This window comes from Numida meleagris, chromosome 2, assembly GCF_002078875.1.
Source record: "Numida meleagris isolate 19003 breed g44 Domestic line chromosome 2, NumMel1.0, whole genome shotgun sequence".
Taxonomy (NCBI): Eukaryota; Metazoa; Chordata; class Aves; order Galliformes; family Numididae; genus Numida; species Numida meleagris.
This window is the reverse complement of record NC_034410.1, coordinates 78972694-78996150: the sequence shown is the minus strand read 5'-3', so window position 1 is coordinate 78996150 and position 23457 is coordinate 78972694. Positions and strand designations below refer to the sequence as shown.

The window sequence follows — 23457 nt, the reverse complement described above, 5'->3', positions numbered from 1 at the left end:
GTTTATGTAAATCTCAATGTGAATGCTGTGATTGCCTAGCAAAAATGATATCTCAGCTCCTCAGTCACAAGAGCGCTAGGAAGATTTATCCGGTGTTTACAGATTTCTAGTCAGGCTTCCTTTGCACAGCCAGGTTATACTTACAGAACGATTTGACATTTTCAATGGTGATGAGCCACGACATGATATAGAGGGAAGAAACACTGCATCTCCTTAAGAGTCCACCATATTAGCTGTGTGATTAGTGAGATTCTCTACAGAAGATCAAAGACATATGCAACTATCTGTTCACAATTTTTTCTTTTTTTCTTTTTCTTTTTTGGATATACTGTCATGCAAAACTCTTTCTCTCTTTTTTTCTTCTTCAGTAGTTAAGTTTAGGAAAAAAAGATGTTTGTTACGCTGCAGCCTTTAAGGCCAGCATCAGAATGACTGGATAACCACTGCAACCTGGCATTAGTTTGTACTAAGACAGGCATTTAGGAAACAAAATATTTGTAAGAGATGATAATGAGTGAATTTGATTTAGATACAGTAACTTGTTTTGTTTTCTAAACCTTCCCGTTATGCACTCTCTTCCCAGAAAACATGTAATATTAATCTGTTGGAAAGTGTAGATTTTAAAGCAGTGGTAAAAGGAGTCATTTCTGATGGATATGGGGAGAGGAAAACATGGATTTTGGTGGTAAGCCCTCAGCTATGGAGGAAAGGTACACAGGGCAAAAACAATAAAAGTCTGATTCCAAACACTCAGAATCAGTGTACATGTGAAACCCAAACAGTCCATTTGCAAATGGCACATTATAAACTTTCTGGCTGTGTATTACTCCTTTGGCCTTTTAAGTCATCTCCAATTTCTCAGAAGTCATCTGAGAAATTTAGAAATTAACATTTTTGTAGGTAATCCCCGTGAACCTTCCGAGTCAGAGAAATCCTCTGGAGGCCAGAAGAAATCAGTTTACCACCTTCTCCTCTTCTCACCTATGATAATACTATGAAATTTGTACAGCAGAGACCAAGAAGCTGAAACAGTACAGAACAGCAATGCCAGAGAGAGAACTGCAGCTGGGGAATGGCACAGTCCAAGTGGCTGTTTAGAGGACACTTTATGCAGCATCTGCAGAGTTGTAGTGAGATGTGAACTAAAGCAGGCGTAGGGGTAAAATCTAGGAAGAAAACTGTCAAAGTTATGCAGGTATGTGTATTTGCTGTGGTGCTTCTAAGAAATTCCCTTGAAACAGAAACGATCTTAGTTCTGGAAGGATTTGCCCTACAGTGAATTCTCAACTGAAATATCTAAATGCTGGAGCCCACACATGTTTATATGTTTCTATTTATGTATATATGCACATGCATATGTGCATAAATACAGATCTTCTGTATGGACCGCACCTTAATGTCACACCAGTTTACTCTTCCCATTAGTGATTAAGTAAGGCATTTTCCCTAATCCTGATTAGTCACATGAGTTAGTTGCCTTTCTTTTCCTTTCTCACTGCAAAAAGGCAATGGTTATTTACCCAAGGTAGTAAGACACAGAAATCCCTTGCAAGCTTCAGTGTTTCCATCTGCTAAATGTCACCGTGAAGAGAAGTGCTGGTGTTCAGCTCCTACATACTGACATTTTTCACTGACACAATTCAGATAATTCCACTTTAGGAGCCCCTGTAATAAAGGGCTTTTCCGAATGACATTACTGGGAACAGTATGTTAGTTGGTTTGTGTACATACATTTTTGGGGGGTCAAAATATACAACAATGTAAAACACTTTTTAAAGGATAAATGCAGCTTGAATGTCAACCTTAAATTAATGGTGCTAAGAGTGCAGCACGGTGATTATGTCAAAACCAAACGCATTTGGAGGGTTACAATAACCATATCAGGCCTGCTTTGTACACATTCAGCAGAAATCTGAGAACAGATCGGTTTTCAGTTCTCCAAACAAGACTTGATTTTCATAGTTTACCTGCATGTCTTGAATAGCAGGAGTACTGAAAATACGTGTGTCCCCTTGTGAGCTGTTCCCATACCCATGTCCAGAATGGGGGTACAGCTTTTTGAGTTGCAGAGAGGCAGGTGTGACACATAAACGCCCTGTGGCTTCTCCAGGCTTAGTAATGTCTAACTTTATTGAATTTATTTATGCTTAGTTGCAACAATCTTTGTAAAAGCAATTCAGGTTAAGAGCTTACAGTTCAAAGGTGCAGGATCTTGGGTCACTGTGTTAAGCAAAGCTGCACAGGTGAAACTTGTTGGTCCCGACTTTCTCTACTTCCCAGTCCTCTAAAAATCTAATACACTTGGTGCCCCCCAGTGGGTTTGATAGTTATTGCTACTTCTTGAAGCTTGCTGTGGAGAAAATTATTTGCATCCATATATGAATATAAAATTCATAGAGTTTTGATTTGTGTTTTACTGAATAGTCCCTATTTTCCCCTGATTTTATTTCTCTCAAATCCCTGAAGCATTCCTTAATGTAAAAAAATAAAAAAGGACAGAAATAGCTGCTAGAAAGCGTACGGCATCTGTAGTCTTCTTGTAAAAACTACTTGCAGTAAGCCAAACCTGAAATTATTGTTTTATTCAGTTATCACCATGCAGATTTTGATTAAATTCAGTCAGTGGTTACACTCAGTTAACCAGTTGCGAAATTCTCATCATATTGAACAGAAATTTCTTATGGTCTCAATTTCCAAGACTCAGTAAATGCAGTGTGGAATTTTGCAGAGCTGTGTCAAAGACATAATTTGTCTGATGCTGTAGAAATGAGGGTAGGAGGAGACAGTAAAGATTGTTACAGCCTTTGTGCATATTGCACATATGCTTCCCATGCACTTATGCATACAAATGTATGGATGTATATTCTGGTCAAATTTCATAGTTGTAAACCCATGCTATTTCTGTTAGCAAAACACTCAAATGCCTTGGAAAGGATCAGGCATTCTATTGTTCTTGCTCCTGACTCAAAGAGCTCTCAGTCTAATTTTAGAGAGAGATGGAAGATGGATGCAACAAACAGCAGAGAGGAAATGGTAACAGCGGTAAGACTGGCTGGTTGCATGGGGTATCAGCATCCCAGTCAGAACGCCTTGAATCAGTGTTCTTATTCCATATAAACAGTGTTTTTCTGTTTTAAGAAATAACCATTAGGGAGCTATGATTAAGACTGCAAAATGTGTTTTCCTTTTTTTTTTTTTTTTTTTTTCCTTTCTTCTGTAGTTTCTGCTTTGCCTCGTTCTTGCCTTTTGGCAAAAGTTCCCATGGGATGAAATATTCCACATTGGCCCTAAGTGTTTTATATTTATTTGCTGTCTTTACTTGAACTTAGTGAGATAGCAAAGTGGAAAAGAAGGAAAAGATCAGTTAGATCTGTTGTTTATTTTTTCTGTGTAGACTGGCTACCGCACAGATACAAATTCTAATAGCCAGATGCCTTTGTTGTCTTCTTTTTTTGGATAGCGAGCATGAAATTGATGATAGCCAGTTAGGGGGGACTGAATATGGTACTGCAGGTACCTGATGTGAATGTGGGATCTTTTGTTCAAAGTGCTTTTGTATTCATTTTCTGTTTGGGAGAAAGCAAAATCTGGTCGATACGTTTACAAACTTCACTGACTGACGTTAGGACTTCCTTGCTGGTTGGTTGTATGCCTGCTGGTATTTTTCCTGTTTGTTTGATTTGGTCTTGGTACGTTTTGGAATAATAGCTCTAGCTCGATGTCCAGTGTAACTGTTTATCAGGCTGAGGTGTGCTGTCTGTGTCCCTTATTTTACTGCCACCACTGTTCTTTTCAACAAGACCTAAGCACCCAGGCCAGAAGGGATGAGCATGTTATCTCCCTCAGTTATTCTCATGTTCAACAGTTCTAAAAAGCCCGTCTGTCTCTGTCCATCTTGTTTCCTGCTGGAATTGTGGTCATTTTCTCTACAGAAATCCATGCATCTCCCCCTTTCCTCCTTTCAGACTCTGCAGCCAGTTTCATTGAGAATGGCAGAAAACATAACAGAATTATTGCAAATATTTACTGCTAATATGACATCCTGAAAGTTAGAAAATGATGCTGAAATGTTTAATTAAGAAACAGACCTGTACTCCCTAAGATAAACTGAGCAACCAGTATTGTTACAACTCAGTATGGTCTCAAACAGTCATAAACGTGACATAAGTTAACCTAAACAGATGGCAGTATGTGAATATTATCACCTATTAGAAGAGGGAAATGAGAAAAGAGATTAAGGATGGAAGCAATTTAGCAAATCATTTCTTTTAATGAATCAAATTTGTACAATATAGACACTCTTTTTCTTCTCAGCATGTCAGGCTGTCGCACCAATTTGAACATTTAGTCCTCCAGGATGAAAGATTTGAGATCTGCGCTGAGGTTGTCTTGGGACTAGTCTGCTTTCGACTGAAGGTAAGGCAGCTGAGGCTTCCTACTTCTGTCATGTTTTATAGCAATACAATAACCTGCAATAGAACACAGTCTTTGTAGTTAACATACTTCATTATTTTTAAGGAAAGCAGGGGGAATTCATGTAGATCAAAGCAAATTAAAGAAAGAAGCCTTAGACATTTTTCTTAAAATTAAGATCAAATGCTTGCAAGCAATTCAAGCATGATAGAATATGGAAATCTATAGTCAAGGCAAACAAGTGGTCTTAGTCTACCCAGTCATACAAAATAGCCGTTGTATTCTGTGCTTGATGGACTTTGATTTAGATGGTTGTTTTAATATATTTCCCAAGGCATTTATGATGTGTCTATGTGTATATTAGATGCTTCTTGTTATATTAATTTTATACGTGTGTATATTTAGTAAACAATTTTGTATATGTATAATGTCTTTCACGGATGAAGACAGAGTAATAAAGGTGTTTTTTTTTTTTGTACTTTTCTTTAAAGACATTAAAAGGAGATCAATGTCTTGTTTTAGATAAGGAACTTGTTTAATAAAGGAGCTTGCAGCTAAAGCCTCTGCACAGGGCTGTGCTGTGACCCCAAATCTGAACACCAAACAATAGTAAAAAATGGCACCGGTGTTTTCTGTTTCACATGTTTTTTAGTTTAGGTCTCCAAATGAGCTTTTGGCTTTTCTGAAAGCCCAGAAGCACATCTTGGCACCTTCTAGGTAGTGTGATATTATTCCTTTTCACAAATTCTTTTCTCACTCATTCAGTTGCCCTAGTTACTTGAGTTTGAGGCAATTGTTTGATGGTTTTAACTTATCTGTAACAATAAGGCAATGGTAAATTAATCTGTAATAGGAAAAGGGTTTCATTTGAATTTATGGTGTTTAAAGTAAAAGAAAAAATGATCTGCTACTAGGAGACTAGACAGTAAAAAATGCGGAGTTGTTCTAACAAATGGAAATGTGAATCTATTTTCTTTCATAAGGAGAACTTTTCAAAAATTTTGAGGAATAGGTTCTGTGGCGCTTACTGCTCAGTTACAAGATGTTGGTAGGAGTCTGCTCTCTGACTTGGACAAGCAAACACCAGTTTTGCAGATTCAGAGTCTGCTGTCCGTGCTCTCTGTTTAGTTTAAAGAAACAGTTGGTCCTGGTGTGAAACAGTGCTTAGCCACACAGGAATTGTCACTTTTGATCAGCCCAGTGGTTCATCCACATCCAGTCTCTTGTCCTTGGTGCTCCAGAGGAAGAAAACAGGTCCACAGGGAAAGACAAACAAGTGAGGGTAAATACTGGATACCTAGCTAATAAACTTTCAGGCAAGTTGTAGAATAAAGGCATGATTCTTCTGAAATCTAATGCTGAAAGAGCAGTGTTTTCATCACTTCTCTTCCCTGTACAAAAAAAAAAAAAAAAAGCAAAAAAAGACCCCAACAACCCAAACCCAACCTATGTGTAATTTTTTATGTAGTTAGAGTAAGACTGAGGGAAAGGAAACTTGAACTGCAGTGCTGAACAGTTGCAAAAGTAACAGCAGTATTTTTCCTTCCTTTGTTCTTGATAAATCCTTTTTTATTTTTTAGCTTTTAATCTTTTTTCTTTTTTTTTGCCTTTCATGCTGGAGAGCAGATGCAATAATAATCTATGACTTTCATATTATAACTATTTCATTAAATGTCAGAGAAGGAATCCAAGTATCATGCCAAAGGGTTAATTTCTGGCCTTCTTGTCATGTCTGTAGATGAATACAAGCCAAGCTAGTCATTTCTCCAAGGGAGTGAGAATACTGGCTTATTAAAACTGACAGACTCAATCAGAGCTGGCTTCTTGCTTCTCAAAGCTCTGGGAGATGATTTGTCACTGCTAACTTCAATTTGATGTGACATCTGAGTGTCACAGCAGCCCCTGGGTGCAGCTGCGAGAGCAGAACAGAAGAAAGATAAAGAAACCTTTCTCCTTCTTCCTCTTACCCCTGCCAAGGGCATTAACTTAACATCGTATTACCACTTGTATTGCTTAAAAGTTAGCGCTGTGCATTTCATATTAAAAGCAAGGATCATCATTTTAATGATGGAAGTAGGACATCATTGTCACCAGTATTGACCCATGGCAGGCAGGGGGACACAGGGACGTGCAAAATATTGATGCCGATCCATCTCTTAGGTCGGAACGTTCATGACACCCTTAGAAAAGTTGTTTGAGTATCTCCTAGAAACCTAAGTCATGAATTTCAGGCTCTCATCCAAATTCCCTAGCAGCTCACGCTAAGTCAAAACAAGGCTTTGACTTGGGTTCAGTTCCAACCGTAATATGATCCAAAAGCATGGAAAAAATACATTTGTCCTTACTGCCAGTGGGAAACCATGACTCTCTTACACTTTGTTTTCTTTTGGAGAAGGCTAAGATGTCAAGTCACAGCTGTGTAGATTTGAGATAACATTTTCCAATGGAGATGTTTTCAAGAAGACCCATGGCTGCTACAGTGAAAAAAAAAAAACACTCTTTGGCATGTTGCAGATTAATTTGTTCTTTTGTAGCTCTAGTACTGCAGCAGTCAGTAAGGGAACACCAGAACTCCCAGCATCTCTTGCAATTCTGTGTCACCAGCAGCGTAATGGAAAGAGCAAAAGCAGCACACTAGCTAAGATATTTCTCCAAAGAGTAAAATTATCGCACTAGAGATCAACAGAATATATCTTACATTATTACGGCAAGCTGCCATCAAATCTGAAGGCATCAGGCTGTTGATATAAAAAATTAGACATATGGGTTCCTTTAACTTAGGTAATAAAGACTGCCAGAGATATGCAGTCAGCCCTTCAACCTGCATTGCTAAATCTGAACCAAAATCCCAAGACCCTTCTGTCATTGTTTTCATTTAAAACAAATTACTGCTGTTTTGGAAAATCTGATAACATCTTTTGCTTTATTCTTAAATGCTGATGAAGATAACTAAGAAAACCATTAATTCAACATCAGCTGAACCTATAAAAGAATCAGTACTCTTCTGTGCAGTCCATTTTGTTTTAGGACTTGGTATTGGAAGCATACAGCTGCTCTAAAGGAAATCCTCACATTCAGTAGTTGAGTACAAGAAGGATTAAATACAACAGAAGAAGATAAAATTCAGTACTGCATGCATGTAGAGTCCCTCTGACTTTCTGCAAGTTATTTAGCACCTGTACCTTTGTGTCTCTGAATTCAGAAGAATGGTTGCTTCCAGTGGGAGGAACGGTTAGTTTACTGTGTTTCTAAATTCAAGTAGAAAACACTCTGACACTTCCTATAGAACCTTAAGCAAATACATTTCTTAGGGTGTTTTCTAATAGGACAACCCAAATTTTGGTTCCTTGATTTTACTTATGCCAGGGATACATTACCTTAATTATTACTTAACTAAGGACAAGATTTCCATCTTCATATTCCAAAGACTCTCTAAAGGCAGCCATGCTTAAGTGAAGACTGGAAGATTTGTTTTACAAATGTTGGTAGAGTTCACTGCAAAACTGCCTCGCATGTTTGTTTAATTAGATCTAAGAAAAGCGCAGTGAAATGGATGCAATAATCAGTGATTTTAAATGAAGCTACCTAGCTCATGACCTTAGGTCACAAAAAAGCAGCCAGCTACTGCAAATGCCCCAGTGTGAACACAGCTTCTAAACCATAGTTAATTCATAAATCTCTTTGCGGCTGAAAAATGATCTCTAGAGCCATCAACGTTTTTTATAATCCTTTGATGGCAAAGCACTTAAAGATGTGAAAGTATCTATATGTTATTGGTCACACACTTAGGCTTGGCTGCTTGGTAGGATTTACATATTCCAGATTTCTGAAATTCATTACCTAATCTGTTGAATTACAATGATTTCAGGGCTCAAATGAACTAAATAAGGCACTTCTTAAAAGCATAAATGAGGCCAAGAAGATTCATCTGGTCCCATGCCACCTGCGAGAAAAGTTTGTGCTACGCTTTGCTATTTGTTCCCGCACGGTGGAGTCCACCCACGTCAAGTTTGCCTGGCAGCACATCTCACAGCTGGCGACCGAGCTCCTGAAAACATGGGAACAAAACCATCACCAGCAGTAACAGTGGTGAGGTAGCAGCAGGGAGGAGGTAATTAGCTGGCTTTCTCTGTGTTGCCAAGTTTAATTTTAGGGGCAGGTGGGAAAGTCAAGTTATGAGGGGGAAAAAAAATCAAAAGCTGTTGCTACATAGCCCAGCTGCAGTAGCAAAACGCTTGCCAGCAAGTTGCGTTGTAACCTTAGTGATTCATTCTCTGCACTGTATTCTCATGCACTGCATTCTCATCTTGCCTGTTTCCAGAAGGGACATATCCATGGCGTCTCGAGCTGTCGTTTCTTTCCTGTTAGTTATCGAGAACATTTATTGATCCCGGCAGTGGAAACAGAGGGTTAGTATTCCCTCTGTTGCTGACATGAAGCCCCCAGCACACAAACTTCATTCTCCATAGATGACAATGTGAGGTGTTATAACCAAATAATTTAACATTATAATGACTTCGGAAGAAAACAGGTTGTAGGAAGCTTAGTAACCTGGTTATAACACTGTTTGGGTCCTATCTAAGCAGACAAGCACAAATGTAATGAGCTGGGTCAGTAGCATGCCATGACACGCTTGCTGCTGTATTTTTGTAAATGAAGTTAGAACTTCAAGACTCCTTTCATTATACAGCCAAACTGGGGGAGTGAATGCGCACTGCCCTTATGGCAGGTTCTCTCTCCTTAAAAGATTCCTTTTAAGACAGTGATTTTGTCAAATTTCAGCAAATAGTTTATGCTGCTTATTGGTTTTCACTTCAGTCATCCATATTGACGCTCCTTCTTCAGAGTTCTGCCAAAATCCATGTGCTACCTGATGTTCTGTATTTTCAACAGAGCTATTATAAGCAGTAACTACTTGAAAATAATCTGTAAGCTATGTTGTGTGAAACAGAGTTGTGATCTTTTTATGGCTATCACTCCGCTTATTTCATTGTTTAATAAAGAATTATTTGTCAAAATGAAATGTCTACCAGGAACAGCTGGCTTGGCATGCAGGCTGCTCCTGGCCACATTTTGTCCCTGTGACATCCTGAGCGGGGGGGAGCAGAGGGAGGTGTTGGTCTCTGCTCCCTGGCCACCTGTAGCAGGATGCACAGAACAGCACAAAGCTGCACCAAGGGAGAGTCAGATTGGACATGAGGAAGAATTTCTTTGCTGTGAGGGTGGTCAAATACTGGAACAGGCTTCCTAGAGAAGTGGGTGACGCCCCATGCCTGTCAGTGTTCAGTGGCATTTGCACAATGCCCCCAGTAACATGCTTTAATTTTCGGTGAGCCCTGAAGCGATCAGACTGTTGGCCTATTACATGATATCTGAAAGTCCTTTCCACCTGACCTATTCTAATTCTAATACCCACGGAACTGCATTTCCTCATGGGCGGCACAATACAGAAATCTGAATGTCACAGTTCTGTTTTTTTCTGAAATCTGGGGATGATTTGAAGCTGCGGTCAGTGAAGGCCTTTTTAGCAGTCTCCCACTGCCTCTTTCATCTGTGTGATAATTGCTTTGCAGAACATTAATGTTAAGTCATCTGAAAAAAAAAATAAACTCTGGGCTATGTAATCAACTCAAGAACAAAATTGTTAAAAAGAATATTTTTGAAAGGACCTTTCTGCTGTTTCTGTTCTGTAGCTTTGCAACGTATTTGTAAGTGAAATGACTTTTGATGGGGGAAACACTGTATTTATGAATAGTTAATATGTGAACCTTTATCTATGCGCCTTGTGTTCAAAAGCAAATGCAGTCTGTGCTGATTGATGCTGTTAAAAAGAATGACAAAATCTCAGAAATGCACTTTAGTAGAATACCCACCTCTCAAAGAATGCAGTGCAGCTACTGGAGAAGAAGGGAAAAAAGTAACTTTTCAGTAACCAAGTAGATTTAAAAAAAAAAAAAAAAACACGAGTGGAAGGCTACAACACTTACACTCTTAATCATGGCAGATTATATTTTATTACTGATGGCGAAATACTGAAAATATGTATTTATGAAAGGTATTGCTCATATGCTTAGCACAAGAGGTAGTGGCCTTACGTTGCTCAGGGAGGTGATGGAGTCACTGTCCCTGGACGTGTTCAAGAATCATGTAGATATGGCACTGAGGGACATGGTTAGTGGGCACGGTGGGGATGGGCTGGCGGTTGAACTTGATGATCTTAGGTGGTCTTTTCCAACCTTACTGATTCCATGATTCTCTGTGAAACCCTAACCCAGACTGCACTGGAATTGTTAAATGTCTAGTTTCCTCTTCCCTCTACATATCAGATTCTGCCTGTGGTTGGTTGTCGCTGTTGTCACTGTGTCCATCAAATAACCACAGGGTGGGTGGTATGTGAATGACATCTGTGGAGACCGTGTAACCTAACTGGAAAAGTAACCTGATGTTTGGTGCTTTTTGTGAACCGTACAGTTCCTTTAAAATCTCTGTCCAAATCTGTCAAACCGACGTGTATGTTTTATGAGCAGCACTAATAAATGAAAAGAAAAACACAGCCGTTGTCTGTCTCTGCTATTAGCCGAACCTCTCCCATTTTGCCCATCCCAGATCCACTCTAAGGGGTACCATCTCCTCAGATCACTCTGGCACTCCAACTTTCACCGTCGGTGACTTTTAACTTGTTCTCTGAACCAATTACTGGGCATCCAGGAGCTCCTGCGGGACATGTCCTTTGTAGCAATGCCCTTCTCAAGAGCTCCCTGTCAGAGCACAGCCGCAGCCCTCAGCGGCCGCCCACATCCGCCCTCAGTGCCGCAGAAGGCATTACCGCCCGGCGCGAGGCGCGCAGCCCGCGCCCATTGGTGGGCGCCCGCCGCAGCCAATAGGGAGCGGGAAGGCTCTAAGCCCGAGCAGATGACGTCGGCGCAGCGAACCTTCCCCCTTCCACCCTGCCCTTCCTTCCGATTGGTTGCGTCTGCCAGAGCGCTGCTATCCGATTGGTAGGGCGGGAGAAGGGGGGCGGGGCCTGAGGCAGAGCGCGCGCGGGATCCTCAGGGGTGGCTGTCGGCGGCCGTAGTCGGTGGGTGCGCGGATGTCCTGCGGCGCGCTGGGCTCCGCCCGCTGGAGCGCTGGGTGACCGTTGCGCCTCCTCACCTCAGGCGTGAGGGGCCCGGCGCAGTAGGTGTCGGGGCGTCCCTTCGGCCAGGCGCGGAGAAGCGAGTCCTGGCTGGGCGGGCTCGGCCTGCTGGGAGCTGTGCCGGCCTGGGTTGCGGGCGGGACGGGGCCCTGGAGCCTGCCCGGAGCCGGGCGGCACGGCACGGCACGGCACAGCGGCTGGCGTGCAGGCTGCTTGTGTGGTGCCCGCGGGCGGCCCGGCGCGTGGGTTGGCTCCTGTCATGTGTTGGTTTCTCTAACCAGCCCTACGATCTTGGGCTGAAAACCACATCACGTTACGTTCCCTGTGGTGCTTCGGTGGTGCAGTCGCTGGGCGAAGCGGGTTTTTTTGGAAATAAAAAGAGTGGAATGTCTCCCCATCCCGTGTTTCTTGGCAGCCTTGTATTCCACACACTTTTATATTAATCTGCATTCTTATGCTGCTTCTGCCAGTGTGAATCTATGCTTGAAGCTGTAGCTGATTAAAGAGTGCAGAGGCTTGTATTGTTTTTCTTGGGAGAGATAAGGTATGGACCTCCACTTTAACAGTTTGTGTTCTTTTTTTTTTTTTTTTTTTTCTCATTGGAAAAACCCAGTACGTACTGAGATGAACAAACAGAAGTTAGGATTCAACATATTTCAGCTGTGTTGAGGAAGTCCTTTATGGGCAGATCAGAGATGATGAGAATTGATGAGCATTGTGTTAGAAGCTTTCTGTAAACCCTGCAGAAGCAGCGGTAGAATTCTCCAGTTTTGCTTGTGCCTGTGTCTCTTCAGAAACTACTGAGTCCTGGCGTTATCAGAAATATTTCCGCACGTCACCGCAGAGAGAGACTGCTATGAAAAGATGGCAAAAACATGATCTTGTCTTTTCAAAGCTAGCAAAATTCCCCTTCGTAGCCAAGGGTCATCTTTCTTATTTCTTCAACTTAAAAGCAGCTGAAGGAATTTAAATTCTAAAATTTAAAACTGAAAAGTGAACATTGCTCTAAGCATGCAAGGCCTTTGTTTCTCAAAAATATAAAGTAGGGGGAGGTTTTAGTGTGTTCTAAATTGAATAAGTAGTTACAAATTTTTGCTACAAATTTGGGAGTATTTATTTAATCAAGCCTGTTCATTACACTTTTACCTCCCCTCACAGTTTGCGTATAATTTTATTCATTAACTTTGTTGTTTCAGTTTTATTACCATTGCTGTAATGAATGTCATCTTTTTAACAATGACCTGTACGCAAACCTCCTCTGCACTGTGCAGTATCTTGTCAAATAGGAGCGAAGGCATTGCTGATTTCATTTAACAAGGTCAGTTTTTGTTTGGCCATCTGTTAGCATTCTTTGCAGTCTACTTATTTCCCCAGGAGACCACAGGTTAGAAGCAAACTCTTTTTTTTTTCCTTTTTCTTTTTTTCTTCATCTTTTCTTCCTTTGAATGAGGAAGAAAAAGAGCACTTCATTGTAAGTGGCTTTTTCTACAAAGCTGCTTCCTTTTTGAAAAGTGTCACTGGCCAAGTGCCTTACAAGTTCTACTGCGCTATTTCTCTCAATTCAAATGATGCGTGTTTTCATTTATTTGCAATTAGAAAAAGGAGAAGCAGCCAAATAAGCAGGTGAGAAACTTTTTTTTGTAACAACAGGAATTTTTATGTATGTTTCAGTGTCAGCAATGGAGGCCCCAACGCATGGCACCGTGCACCTGAGCGACTGGCAGAAAAGTTACTTTGCTATTGCTTCTGGCACCTGCACACCCGGACAGAAGGCTGATGAGTACCGTGCCAAAATTCTGCGTATTCAGTATGCATGGGCAAACTCTGAGATCTCTCAGCTCTGTGCTGCCAACCTATTTAAAAAATACGCGGAGAAATACTCTGCAATTATTGACTCTGACAACATAGAGACTGGCTTGAATAACTATGCTGAAAACATTTTGACTTTGGCAAAGTGTCAGCAAAATGACAGTGACAAGTGGCAATCTGCCTTGACAACAGAGAACGTACTTGAATTGAAGTGTGTGCAAGAGAGGATGCAGGCTGGCAGAAATGTCCAGAGCTCTCAGATGGCACCAGCAGATGCCCTTGTACTAGCTGATAAAGGGGTCAGTGCCTCCGCTGCTCCAGGCCTTCCTAGGCTCAGTGCCTTCAGCAGCACCGGTGAGAGTGAGCGCGGTGCTGGCTCATCAAAATGTGCAGGTCGAGGCCCACATCTCCTTGAGCATCCCTTGTCTTCAAAGTCTCTCCAAAGCAATGTGCCTCCTGTGACCAAAACTTCAGATATACTTCCTGCGTCTTCTGCCTCCTTAAGCGAACAGATTCATACGGGGTTCCAGGCAGCACCGCTGTTTGGAAATAGAGAAATGACAAGTGGTGCTTCTCTGAAAATTCCAGGTAACTGTAGTAATGGACAGAATTTGTCTCTTCCCAATCAGTCAGCTGTACAAGCGTGGTCTGGGAAAAGAAAAGCGTTTTATGGTTTGACTGATAGAGGTAGCGCTGCCACTTCTAGCCTTGCTCCGTGCCAAGCTTCCAGTACTATGGAAGCCAACAGTTTTTCAGGGAATAGAAATGGAAGTGAAGAGGGTGGTGTTCCTGGTTTTAGAACTGCAAAAGAACAGCTGTGGGTGGATCAGCAAAAGAAACCTCAAAGCCTACAACAGCGTGCACCAGTCTCATCGTATGGAGGTGTAAAAAAATCACTGGGTGCTGGTAGATCTCGGGGTCCATTTAGCAAGTTTGTTCCTCCGGTCCCAAAGCAGGATGGAAATGAAAACGGAGGGCAGTGTAAACCTCATGCCAGAGCACCAACAGATCCGTTACTTCCTGTAGATGAACGACTGAAAAGTATAGAACCAAAAATGGTGGAACTCATTATGCATGAGATCATGGACCATGGGCCTCCTGTGAACTGGGATGACATTGCCGGAGTTGAATTTGCTAAAGCTACAATAAAAGAAATTGTAGTCTGGCCTATGCTGAGGCCAGACATCTTTACTGGGTTACGTGGTCCTCCTAAAGGAATTCTTCTCTTCGGTCCCCCTGGAACTGGCAAGACTCTAATAGGGAAGTGCATTGCTTGCCAATCTGGAGCTACTTTTTTTAGCATCAGTGCCTCCTCTCTGACTTCCAAATGGGTAGGTGAGGGGGAAAAGATGGTCCGTGCGCTGTTTGCCGTGGCACGATGTCAACAGCCAGCAGTGATTTTCATCGATGAAATTGATTCCCTGTTGTCTCAGCGTGGGGATGGGGAGCACGAGTCTTCAAGAAGAATAAAAACTGAATTTCTGGTCCAGTTAGATGGGGCGACAACCTCCTCTGAAGATCGTATTCTGGTGGTTGGTGCAACAAATCGACCCCAAGAAATCGATGAGGCTGCCCGAAGGAGACTAGTGAAGAGACTGTACATTCCCCTTCCAGAAGCTTCAGCTAGGAAGCAGATTGTTACTCGTCTGATGTCGAAGGAGCACAACTGTCTCAGCGAGGAGGAAATTGAGCTTATAGTTAAGCAATCAGATGGGTTTTCTGGGGCTGACATGACACAGCTCTGTCGTGAAGCTTCTCTGGGCCCTATCCGCAGTCTTCAGTCCATGGACATCACAACCATCATGCCAGATCAAGTACGACCCATTGCTTTTGTTGATTTTGAGAGTGCCTTTGGAACCGTGCGGCCCAGCGTGTCCTTGAAGGACCTAGAGCTGTATGAAACCTGGAACCGGACATTTGGCTGCGGCAGATAATGCGTCATAACTTCTGCAGAAACAGCTCTTTAGCACTGTTATGTATTAAACCTGCGATCATTTAGTGTACACTGCTTGTTGTTTTTATTAGTTTTTGTAATAAACCTTCTAAATTTACACAGTCAGGTGTCCAGGTGCTGGCCCGGGTATAGCTAACTGAACAAACTGAGGAATTACAGAGAGCTTCTGTGAAGGATGGATGGGTGAGTTTCACTGATGTTAAGGGGGAAATGACAAAACTTTCTCTATAATTGAAGGGAATATTGGGGCTACCTGGGGATGCAATCTTGCACAGCCAGCTGTGCTTTATCAGTAATACAAGGCTGAGGTGACCCAGGTAATGATATCAGAAATACATAATTTTGTTAGGGGTGTTGCAAAGCTGGAGCTGATGGGGAAAGTAATTAGGGGCACATTTAGGTGGAAGGAGACAGGAACACAGGAAGGAAGGAGTCGTGGTGGATGAGGGAAGAAACTCATATGAAAAATAGAAGGGGGAGGAAAGAGAACGATGTCATGTAAATAGTGGTGTTCTTGTCTGACTGAGCCCTGCCCGCATCACTGTTGTCTATTCCCAGCTTGTTATTAAACTCTCTGATTGCTTTTCAGTTTGACCTTGTTTTCTGTTCTGTGTCTGTGTGCATGCCATGCCTCATCAGGAGGGCACCAACAACTGTAGAAGAGGCCATGGGTCACAGGGGGCTGTAGGCTCTCAGGGCCAGCCATGGACTCGCTGTTGTACGTGGGGGCGTGGTGCTTCTGTCTGTGCAAAATTCACTAGAAAAATTAGAAAAAGAATATTCAGCTGGCAAGTGGGAGGAAAGCAGCATGTGGAATGAGCCAAAGTATGGCCTGTTGGCAGGGAAGACGGGGCTCAGGGTTTTGCTACGACTATTGCACGAACTTAGATCCCATGGCAATGCTTGAAGGACTTGTGAACACGGTGTTCTTGTGAAGCTAGAGAGTGAGGGGGCCTGGGTGTACTGCTGGTGAGCTTCAGGCCTGTTCACCTGGAGACAAGGAATGAAATAGGACTGTCTGTAGTGTCGAGTTTATGCTATTAGATAGGAAGGAGAAATCCCTTGTCCCAAAGTCAACTACTTAAAATGTTTTCTAATAACTATGGTAAAATTAGTAACGAGGTTCTATTTGGTATTCTTACCTAAGGGTTTAAAGAAAGGCTCTGCCATTTTGTTCTCAGAATCCATCCTTGCCCACTGGCTGGATAGAGTTGCCTCTGAACCGAAAACATGTGGAACGCTTTCAATTTGAACAATTTTATTCGTGTGGCAGGGCTGACTACAGTGGTATCTGGGGTTTATTTTCACTTTCTCTAAAGCACTTTTCCTTCTATTAGGAGAGACGCTGAACTTAAAAGCTAGTCTTAGATTTTTCTAAAATGGGATAAGTTACTGATGCTGTTTAGCTAACATTTTTTAAAGCCATTCGGGAGCTACAGAAGACTATGAGACTAGCGAAGCTTCATTTTGGAATAATTTGGAAGGTTTAGCGTTTCTTTTTGTTTCATCAGGATGAGCCCTAAAAATCGGTTCTAGTTTATGTCTTTAGAAGTATGATCTGTGTTAGGGATTGTTTTGCAGAGATGTAAAAATTCAGGTATGTGAATTTATCTTAATTTTTGAAACGGTGGAAATAGAAGGATTTGGTTATAAACTAGTTGTGTCACTTTAGCGTTGGGGAGCTATAAACATGCTTTAGGCAATATGTCTGTTCTTTCCAAAGACCTTAAACCCTAATGAAAATATGTTCTTTAAAATCTGAATGAAAACCCCAGAGAATTTTAATTGTTTAGTAGAACTCAAGAGTTATTCAAACGTAATTGAAAACTGTGTCTTCTTAAATAACTGCCATATTAATGCTGAAAACTAATCCGGTGTGCTCTGTGAGTGTATCTTTCACATACGTATCTTAATATTGTTTTTTTATTTTTTTAATAGAGGGCTCTACTGAAAAGACCAGTGAGAGTGCATGTGACAATAGACAGTAAAGTGCCTCCTAAGATGGCAGGGACTGGGAAAGAAATACTGTGCTGCTGCGTTTGTTTTCTGCAAAATGAAACTCGTGAAAGTTGTTCCATTCCCTGGAGTCTTTCAAGGTGTGGCTGGATCAGGCCCAGGGCAACCTGATCTAGCCGTGGTGCCCCTGTTGATTGCAGGGGAGTTGGACTAGATGGTCTTCAGAGGTCCCTTCCAACTCTAAGGATTCTATGATTCTATGAAAGAGAGAAAAGGCAGAACCACAGCACCAGATAGCAGCATTTGTCCTCCAGCTGCTTACACTATTCATTACTTTATAGTCTTGAATGACATGAACATGCTTTGTTCATGTCATGAACATAAAGTTCATATAGAAGTAGAAGAAAGGAAACTTTTCCTTTCTTTGTACTGATGCAACTAAATGACAATCTCTTCAGCCATCTAGCAATATTCAGGCTTTGCTGTGGGATTCAAGTCAGCAGGACTTCCAAAATTAGCCCAATACGTATTTCATAACCCACTATAACAGTGCCACCAAAATTTCATTCCCTTGTAACATAATTTCACAAAAATATAGAAAATTGCACAGAAGTAGGGCATGATTGCAATTTAAGGGAAATGGTGCAGATAAATCCGCTTTAATGGATCTATTTAGTGTATGCAGAAACTTATGTACTTCATTATTTATTCTTTTTGGCTGGCTGAACTTAGAAATGCAGGACTCTCCTTTGGTTTTGTGGTTCAGTAACATTTGGTGCACAATCTCTTAGTTTCTCTTAAATAAAGGTAAATAATTTCAGTCCCGGAAAGGTGAGCTCTTATTAATAATCAATGCAGTCCACACTCTTTTCACTCTCTCAGTGCATCTTGTATTTAAAGGTAGCTAAATTGTCTTGGAGCATTTTGAAATCTGTAGGTGAATTTTCATTTGTAGAAAACTGTGCCAACACGAGTAGGGAAAAAGCTGATGAAGCAGCAATGATCGTCATTTACTAATGGCATGTGGAAGAAAAACAGGTTGTCCGATTGAAATAATGCAATTTCTGTTTTTCTATCAGAAATTACTTCTCCCAAACCACCATGTAATTGGAAGAAAAAAAAAAAAAGACACAAAACAGACATCAGCAACAAAAGCACCAAATGAGCAAGCAGAAAAACTGCTTCCTATTAAAGTTATAATTTTGTTGGAAATAGCAGACTGCTCACAGTAAGCACATGTGTTTACTAAGAAGATGCTGAGAACTACGGATACACAAACATTGCTTGCACTTGTCTTCAAGCTCATTGGCACACTTTCCTTTGAAATTTAAATGAAAACTCAGGTTTGGGACACTTTTGAAAGAAATCTTAGGAGTAGTTCTCTTAACTAAAGAGATACTCGTGGGTTAGCCTTGGCTAACAGCCAGATGACCACCCAGCAGCTTGCTTGTTCCCCTGCCTTTATGGGATAGGGCAGAAAAGTGAGGTAGCAGGTTGAGATAAAGACAGATTGCTCATCAGTTATTGTTGTGAGCAAAACTGACTGAACTTGGGGAAAATTAGTTTATTGTCAGTTAGAAGAGATTTGGGTAGTGAAAAACAAAGGCAAACATTCTAACCACTGCTTTCTTCCCTACTGCTTTAAGCTCAACTTCACTTCCACTCTTCTCCCCAGGTGGTGCAGCAGAGACATTGCGGTCAGTTCATAGCAGTTCCTCTCTGTAGTGCCTTCCCTCTTACGCTTTCCCTCTGCTCTAGCATAGGCTCCCAGTGGGCCGCAGTTTTTTCAGGATATCCGTCTACTCCAGCATGGGCTGCGTATGGTCAGCAGTATTGCTTTGTAGTCAAGCAAATATCTGCAACTCCTCCTTTCTCTTTGAACTTTGCATTCTCTCTGCTGTTTCTCACTCTTTTCTTTCTCTCCTCCTCTTTCTGTTGTCCTGTTTCCCCCGTCCCCTCTTCCTTAAATATGTTTTCCCAGAAACACCATAGATGTAGCTGATGTGCTCAGCTGTGTTCTATAGCGGGTTCATTGTGATGAGGACTGGAACCAGCTGTATCTGGCACTGGGCAACCCCTGACCTCTTCACACGGGAGGCCACCCCTATAGCCCCTCCCACTACCAAAACCTTGACACCTAACACTCAATATAGATGCCTCTAGGAGAACAATTCACATAGTTACAGTGCTTAGTGAGGATGCTGACACAAAATTTGCAAGGCATTTCTTAACTTTATTTGTTAGTGTTTTATTGCCATTCTTAACTGCAGCAAAGCAGTCATGTACAGTGCTGCAGCCATAAGCTAAAATTGTAGTAATTAATCAATACTACCTGTTTTTGTCCCGTTAGGTCAGAAAGTTCATATGAAAAGCCAAAATTGTGTTATTGTAAAGTTACAAGTCTGGAAAGTACTCTAAGAAATCATAACATTCTGAGTTCACGTAGAATTCATGTGCATTAGTTTTTGTGATTCCTGGTACTTTACTTTGAATGCATGTGATCATGTGATGATACTTATGACCCACTCTCCATACAGCATTTGCTGCAATGCAAACACAATTTGATAAACATTTTCTGTTAATTATTGATGAAACAGTTTTCTTGTCCCAATTCTTCTTTAGCAAGATTGAAGGAAGGCAAGATTTTTACTCGGGTAGATAGTGATTAGACAAGGGGGAATGGTTTTAAGCTCAAGGTGGGAAGGTTTAGATGAGATGGCAGGGGGGAAGTTCTTCACAGAGAGAGTGGTGAGGTGCTGGAACAGGCTGCCCAGAGAAGCTGTGGATGCCCCATCCCTGGAGGTGTTCAAAGCCAGGTTGGATGGGGCTCTGGCCAACCTGGTCTAGTACCAGATCTGGAGGTTGGTGGTCTTGCCTGGGGCAGGGGGGTAGGAACTTGATGATCCTTTGGGTCCTTTCCAACCCAAACCATTCTATGATTCTTCCCTAATGCCTCATCTACATTAGTGTAATGTACACTTTTTCTGTCTTATCCTATTCTTATTACTCATTGAGTAATAACTCACTGCTATCACTTGGCATTGCTGTACTATCTAGACCACACACATCTTGTACATCTTTCTAAAGATGTCCTGTACATTAGGCTTCTGATTGCTTCTGCGGGTTCATCTCTCTCCTACATTGAGTTACCCCAACCAGGACAGCGCTCATCAATGACAAAGGTTGGAACTAGTGTGGAGTGGAAGGGCTGAACATGGGTGCCAATGTGGAAGATGGTGAACTATTCATTGGAGCATGATGCTTGTTTTTACTCTTCAGATTAGAGGTCATCTTCAGCAAAATTGTTCAGAAGTTGTGTTTTCTCATCTTTCCTAGCTTGCTGTTAACAACAAAGTTATGCAGAGGAACCTCTCTTTTCTATCACTGAATTCATTAAGGAAAACATTGACACTGAAGCAGGAAGGACCTGAAATTTTTGATGGTCTTCCAGTTCAGCTATAACTGCACTTTGAAAATGGTTTTACAATTAACCGTGTACTGGTATTGCAATAGTTTAATAATTTATATTGTAAGAGTTGTAAAAGACTCACAGAAGGTAATTCCCATGTTGCCAAGGCATATTGCCTGTTCAAGAAGGTTATTAGATTGTTTCCTTGTGGAGGAGATTGCAGCAGCAAGCAAAAGGCAGTGTTTTTCAGAAGGTTAAGTCTTGAGGAAAGTGAATATCAGCTGTAGGCATGTTGAAGAGGGACTGAATGTGCTTTTTGGCTGGAAGAGGGATGATGCAGTACTTCTTCGTGGTAGGTTACTGTGGGAAAGGGGAACAATTGCCATTTCTCCATATGGGCATGAGTGGAGTCATTAGCTGAGCAGGAGTCAGGTTATAGTCCATCCTGACTACGAGTAAGAGGTGCATGTGGTCTTAAATTCTCTACAGCAACATAAGCCTGTGTTTAGACAAGAGCACAGCTTTATTTCAGGTATATTAGCTTGTAGACTTCATGGTTAGTGTGACATCTTTTATTTGGTACCTGTTTCAGCTAATGACTGCTTACGCTTGCAAATCTGATGTAGTCAATGAAATTTCTTAGAAGAGCTTTCATGAAGCAGCTTCTGGTAATGCACTTAATTCAATATCCTGAAGAAGGAGAACTTTGGCCTTCATTATTATGTCAGCTATGGATTTTTTTTTTTCTAATGTAAAAATAAGAGATGTGAGATTGACATAGGCTGTTTGAATGCTCTCAGCATATTGCATTTCTTGCATACCAATTATTTACAAGATGAGGTGATTCAAGTTAGAAGAAATTATTGCTTTTCCATTCCTCCACTGCACCAGTTTGCAGCCCGCAGTCGTGTTGTATGTAGTAACAAGTAGTTGCAGTCTGTAGAGCATTGGGTTTTGAACTGTAGTAGCTGACAGATTCCATTTGTGTTTAGCAATTTGTGCTTAGTTAGATGGAAACATCCAATTTCTGTTTAGCCATTGTGCCAGAAGAAGTTGCTGCTCTCAGCCCTCCCGCTGAACCCAACAGGGATGGATGACAAATTGGAGGTACTGGCATGGCTTGCCGCAAACCCAGAGTGGTTATAAATCTCTTGCAGTTACGAATGTAGCCATGTAAGTAGGCTCCTGATTTTTCTTTAATTCTGGAGACTTCCCCCCCACCCACCCCCAGCACGGCAAGAGTGTACATTCCAGAAAATGGTTTCTGCAAGCTGTTCTGGATGCCATAACTTGACATTTAACTAGAAAAAAAGGGAGAAAACTTAAAAGGAGTCAACAAAGAGAACTGAAAAGTGTTGTGGGAAAACTGATTATATATAAAGATATAAATGTGTATTTTGAAGTTGTTTGGGCAATGATTATATATTTTCAGTATCTGTTGATGGCTAAGCATTGTATAAAAGTGTATATTTGGCATTTATGGTGTAAGACTAGAAAAAATAAAAACTGTATTTTCAAGAATGTCACCAAAACTCTCCACTGCTGTACCTATAACTACAATGAAGGAGAAGGTAGAAAATATGCTTGCAGTGCCAAGGGAAGAAGTAATAGGAAATTTGTTCCTACACTGAGTTTAGTCTGTTATTTTCTGAACATGCTGTAGTGATTTTTTCAACAAGTTTATTGATAAATTGCTTAATGTGGTGCCTTACTATCATATGACAATAAGTCTTACAGTTGATTGAACAAAAAAAAGGAGTAACTGAAATGTGATTTCAGAAGTTGCTCTAAAATATGGAGTTTTGCACCAGAGCAATGCAAGAACTCAAGATCAATTTTTCAGAAACTTTTGATGTTATCCGCTAACGGTGTATGCTAATGCTGTATCTGGAAATGTCACAGAGCTTGCAAGCATTAGGTTACTTAGGTTTCATTCCATAAAACTATTTCTCTTGTGTTTTTAAAAGTAGATGTGATAGTACAGCTCCCTGAATAGTTAAGAGTGGTCTGCACTATCCTCCAGCCAACCTAGAGTAGTGGTAAGTAAGTTATATATACCAGCAAAGGTAACCTTTTATCTGTGGAATATTATCCCTCCACGTTGTGAGGAAAATACATCTGTAAGAATATTTTTTCCCCTCATAATAGTGGGAGAGGACTGCTGCAGCCTTAGTTATATTGAGGGATATCACCACTGCCAGTAGGTGAATCGTAATATGGTTGATACCTCTGTTGCAGGTAACAACAGTACTGACTGTGCTCTCTGCACAAACTGAGGATGTGTTTCCCACAGCACTGCCAGCAGGAAAAGCTGTGCCATGGGAAAAGGAAACCAGATTAACTCAAATGCTTTTGCTATTCAAAATAAAGCAGATGTGAGAGCGGCAGATGTGGTGACCAACAGCCTTACTGGTGTCCCCGTGTGGGACAGCCACTCTTGAGGTGCACTTATGTCCCCGGACTAAAGGTTACAAAGCCTTGGGGAGGCAAGTTGTATGAGATCTATTTCACCTGCTCCAGAAATTATACAGATTTCCCTAAAGCGTTAATGATATTCACAGGTTTTACCACAAAATTTTTGCCTGTATTCTTCATTCCCCTACCCACCTGCTGCACTTGGTTGGTTGTGCTGGGGGAAGAAAGAGAGGAAGAAATATTTAACAGTGCTTAGAAAGGACGCTGCCCAGGAGAAGATGAATATTTAATAGTGAGACATGCATTTTGGACAGACTTGACAAAACTAAAAGAAGCCTTGCTCAGTGTATCCTATATAAGGTTTAG

The 23457-nt window shown here is 41.3% G+C and overlaps 2 protein-coding genes across 7 annotated transcripts in view; both read left to right on the top strand.

Moving 5' to 3' along the window:
* DDC (dopa decarboxylase) overlaps positions 1–10966 on the top strand; it is a 72910-nt gene extending 61944 nt beyond the window's left edge. For all 3 annotated transcript variants that reach the window (XM_021385791.1, XM_021385789.1, XM_021385790.1), the window contains 2 exons: positions 4315–4416; positions 8282–10966. In XM_021385791.1, coding sequence (XP_021241466.1) covers positions 4315–4416; positions 8282–8497 — 318 coding nt within the window. In that variant the 3' untranslated portion in view covers positions 8498–10966. The remainder of the gene's footprint in view (positions 1–4314; positions 4417–8281) is intronic.
* FIGNL1 (fidgetin like 1) lies at positions 11357–21911 on the top strand. 4 transcript variants are annotated; one of them, XM_021388359.1, is made up of 3 exons: positions 11498–11589; positions 12019–12092; positions 13220–21911. In XM_021388359.1, exon 3 carries the CDS (start codon positions 13228–13230, stop codon positions 15289–15291), a length of 2064 nt encoding a protein of 687 aa, XP_021244034.1. In that variant the 5' UTR covers positions 11498–11589; positions 12019–12092; positions 13220–13227; the 3' UTR covers positions 15292–21911. The 4 variants fall into 4 exon arrangements, with proteins under 4 accessions (XP_021244035.1, XP_021244033.1, XP_021244034.1 ...); XM_021388360.1 differs by lacking the exons at positions 11498–11589; positions 12019–12092 and adding an exon at positions 11357–11411; XM_021388358.1 differs by lacking the exons at positions 11498–11589; positions 12019–12092 and adding an exon at positions 11423–11491 and having other exon boundaries at positions 13220–21910.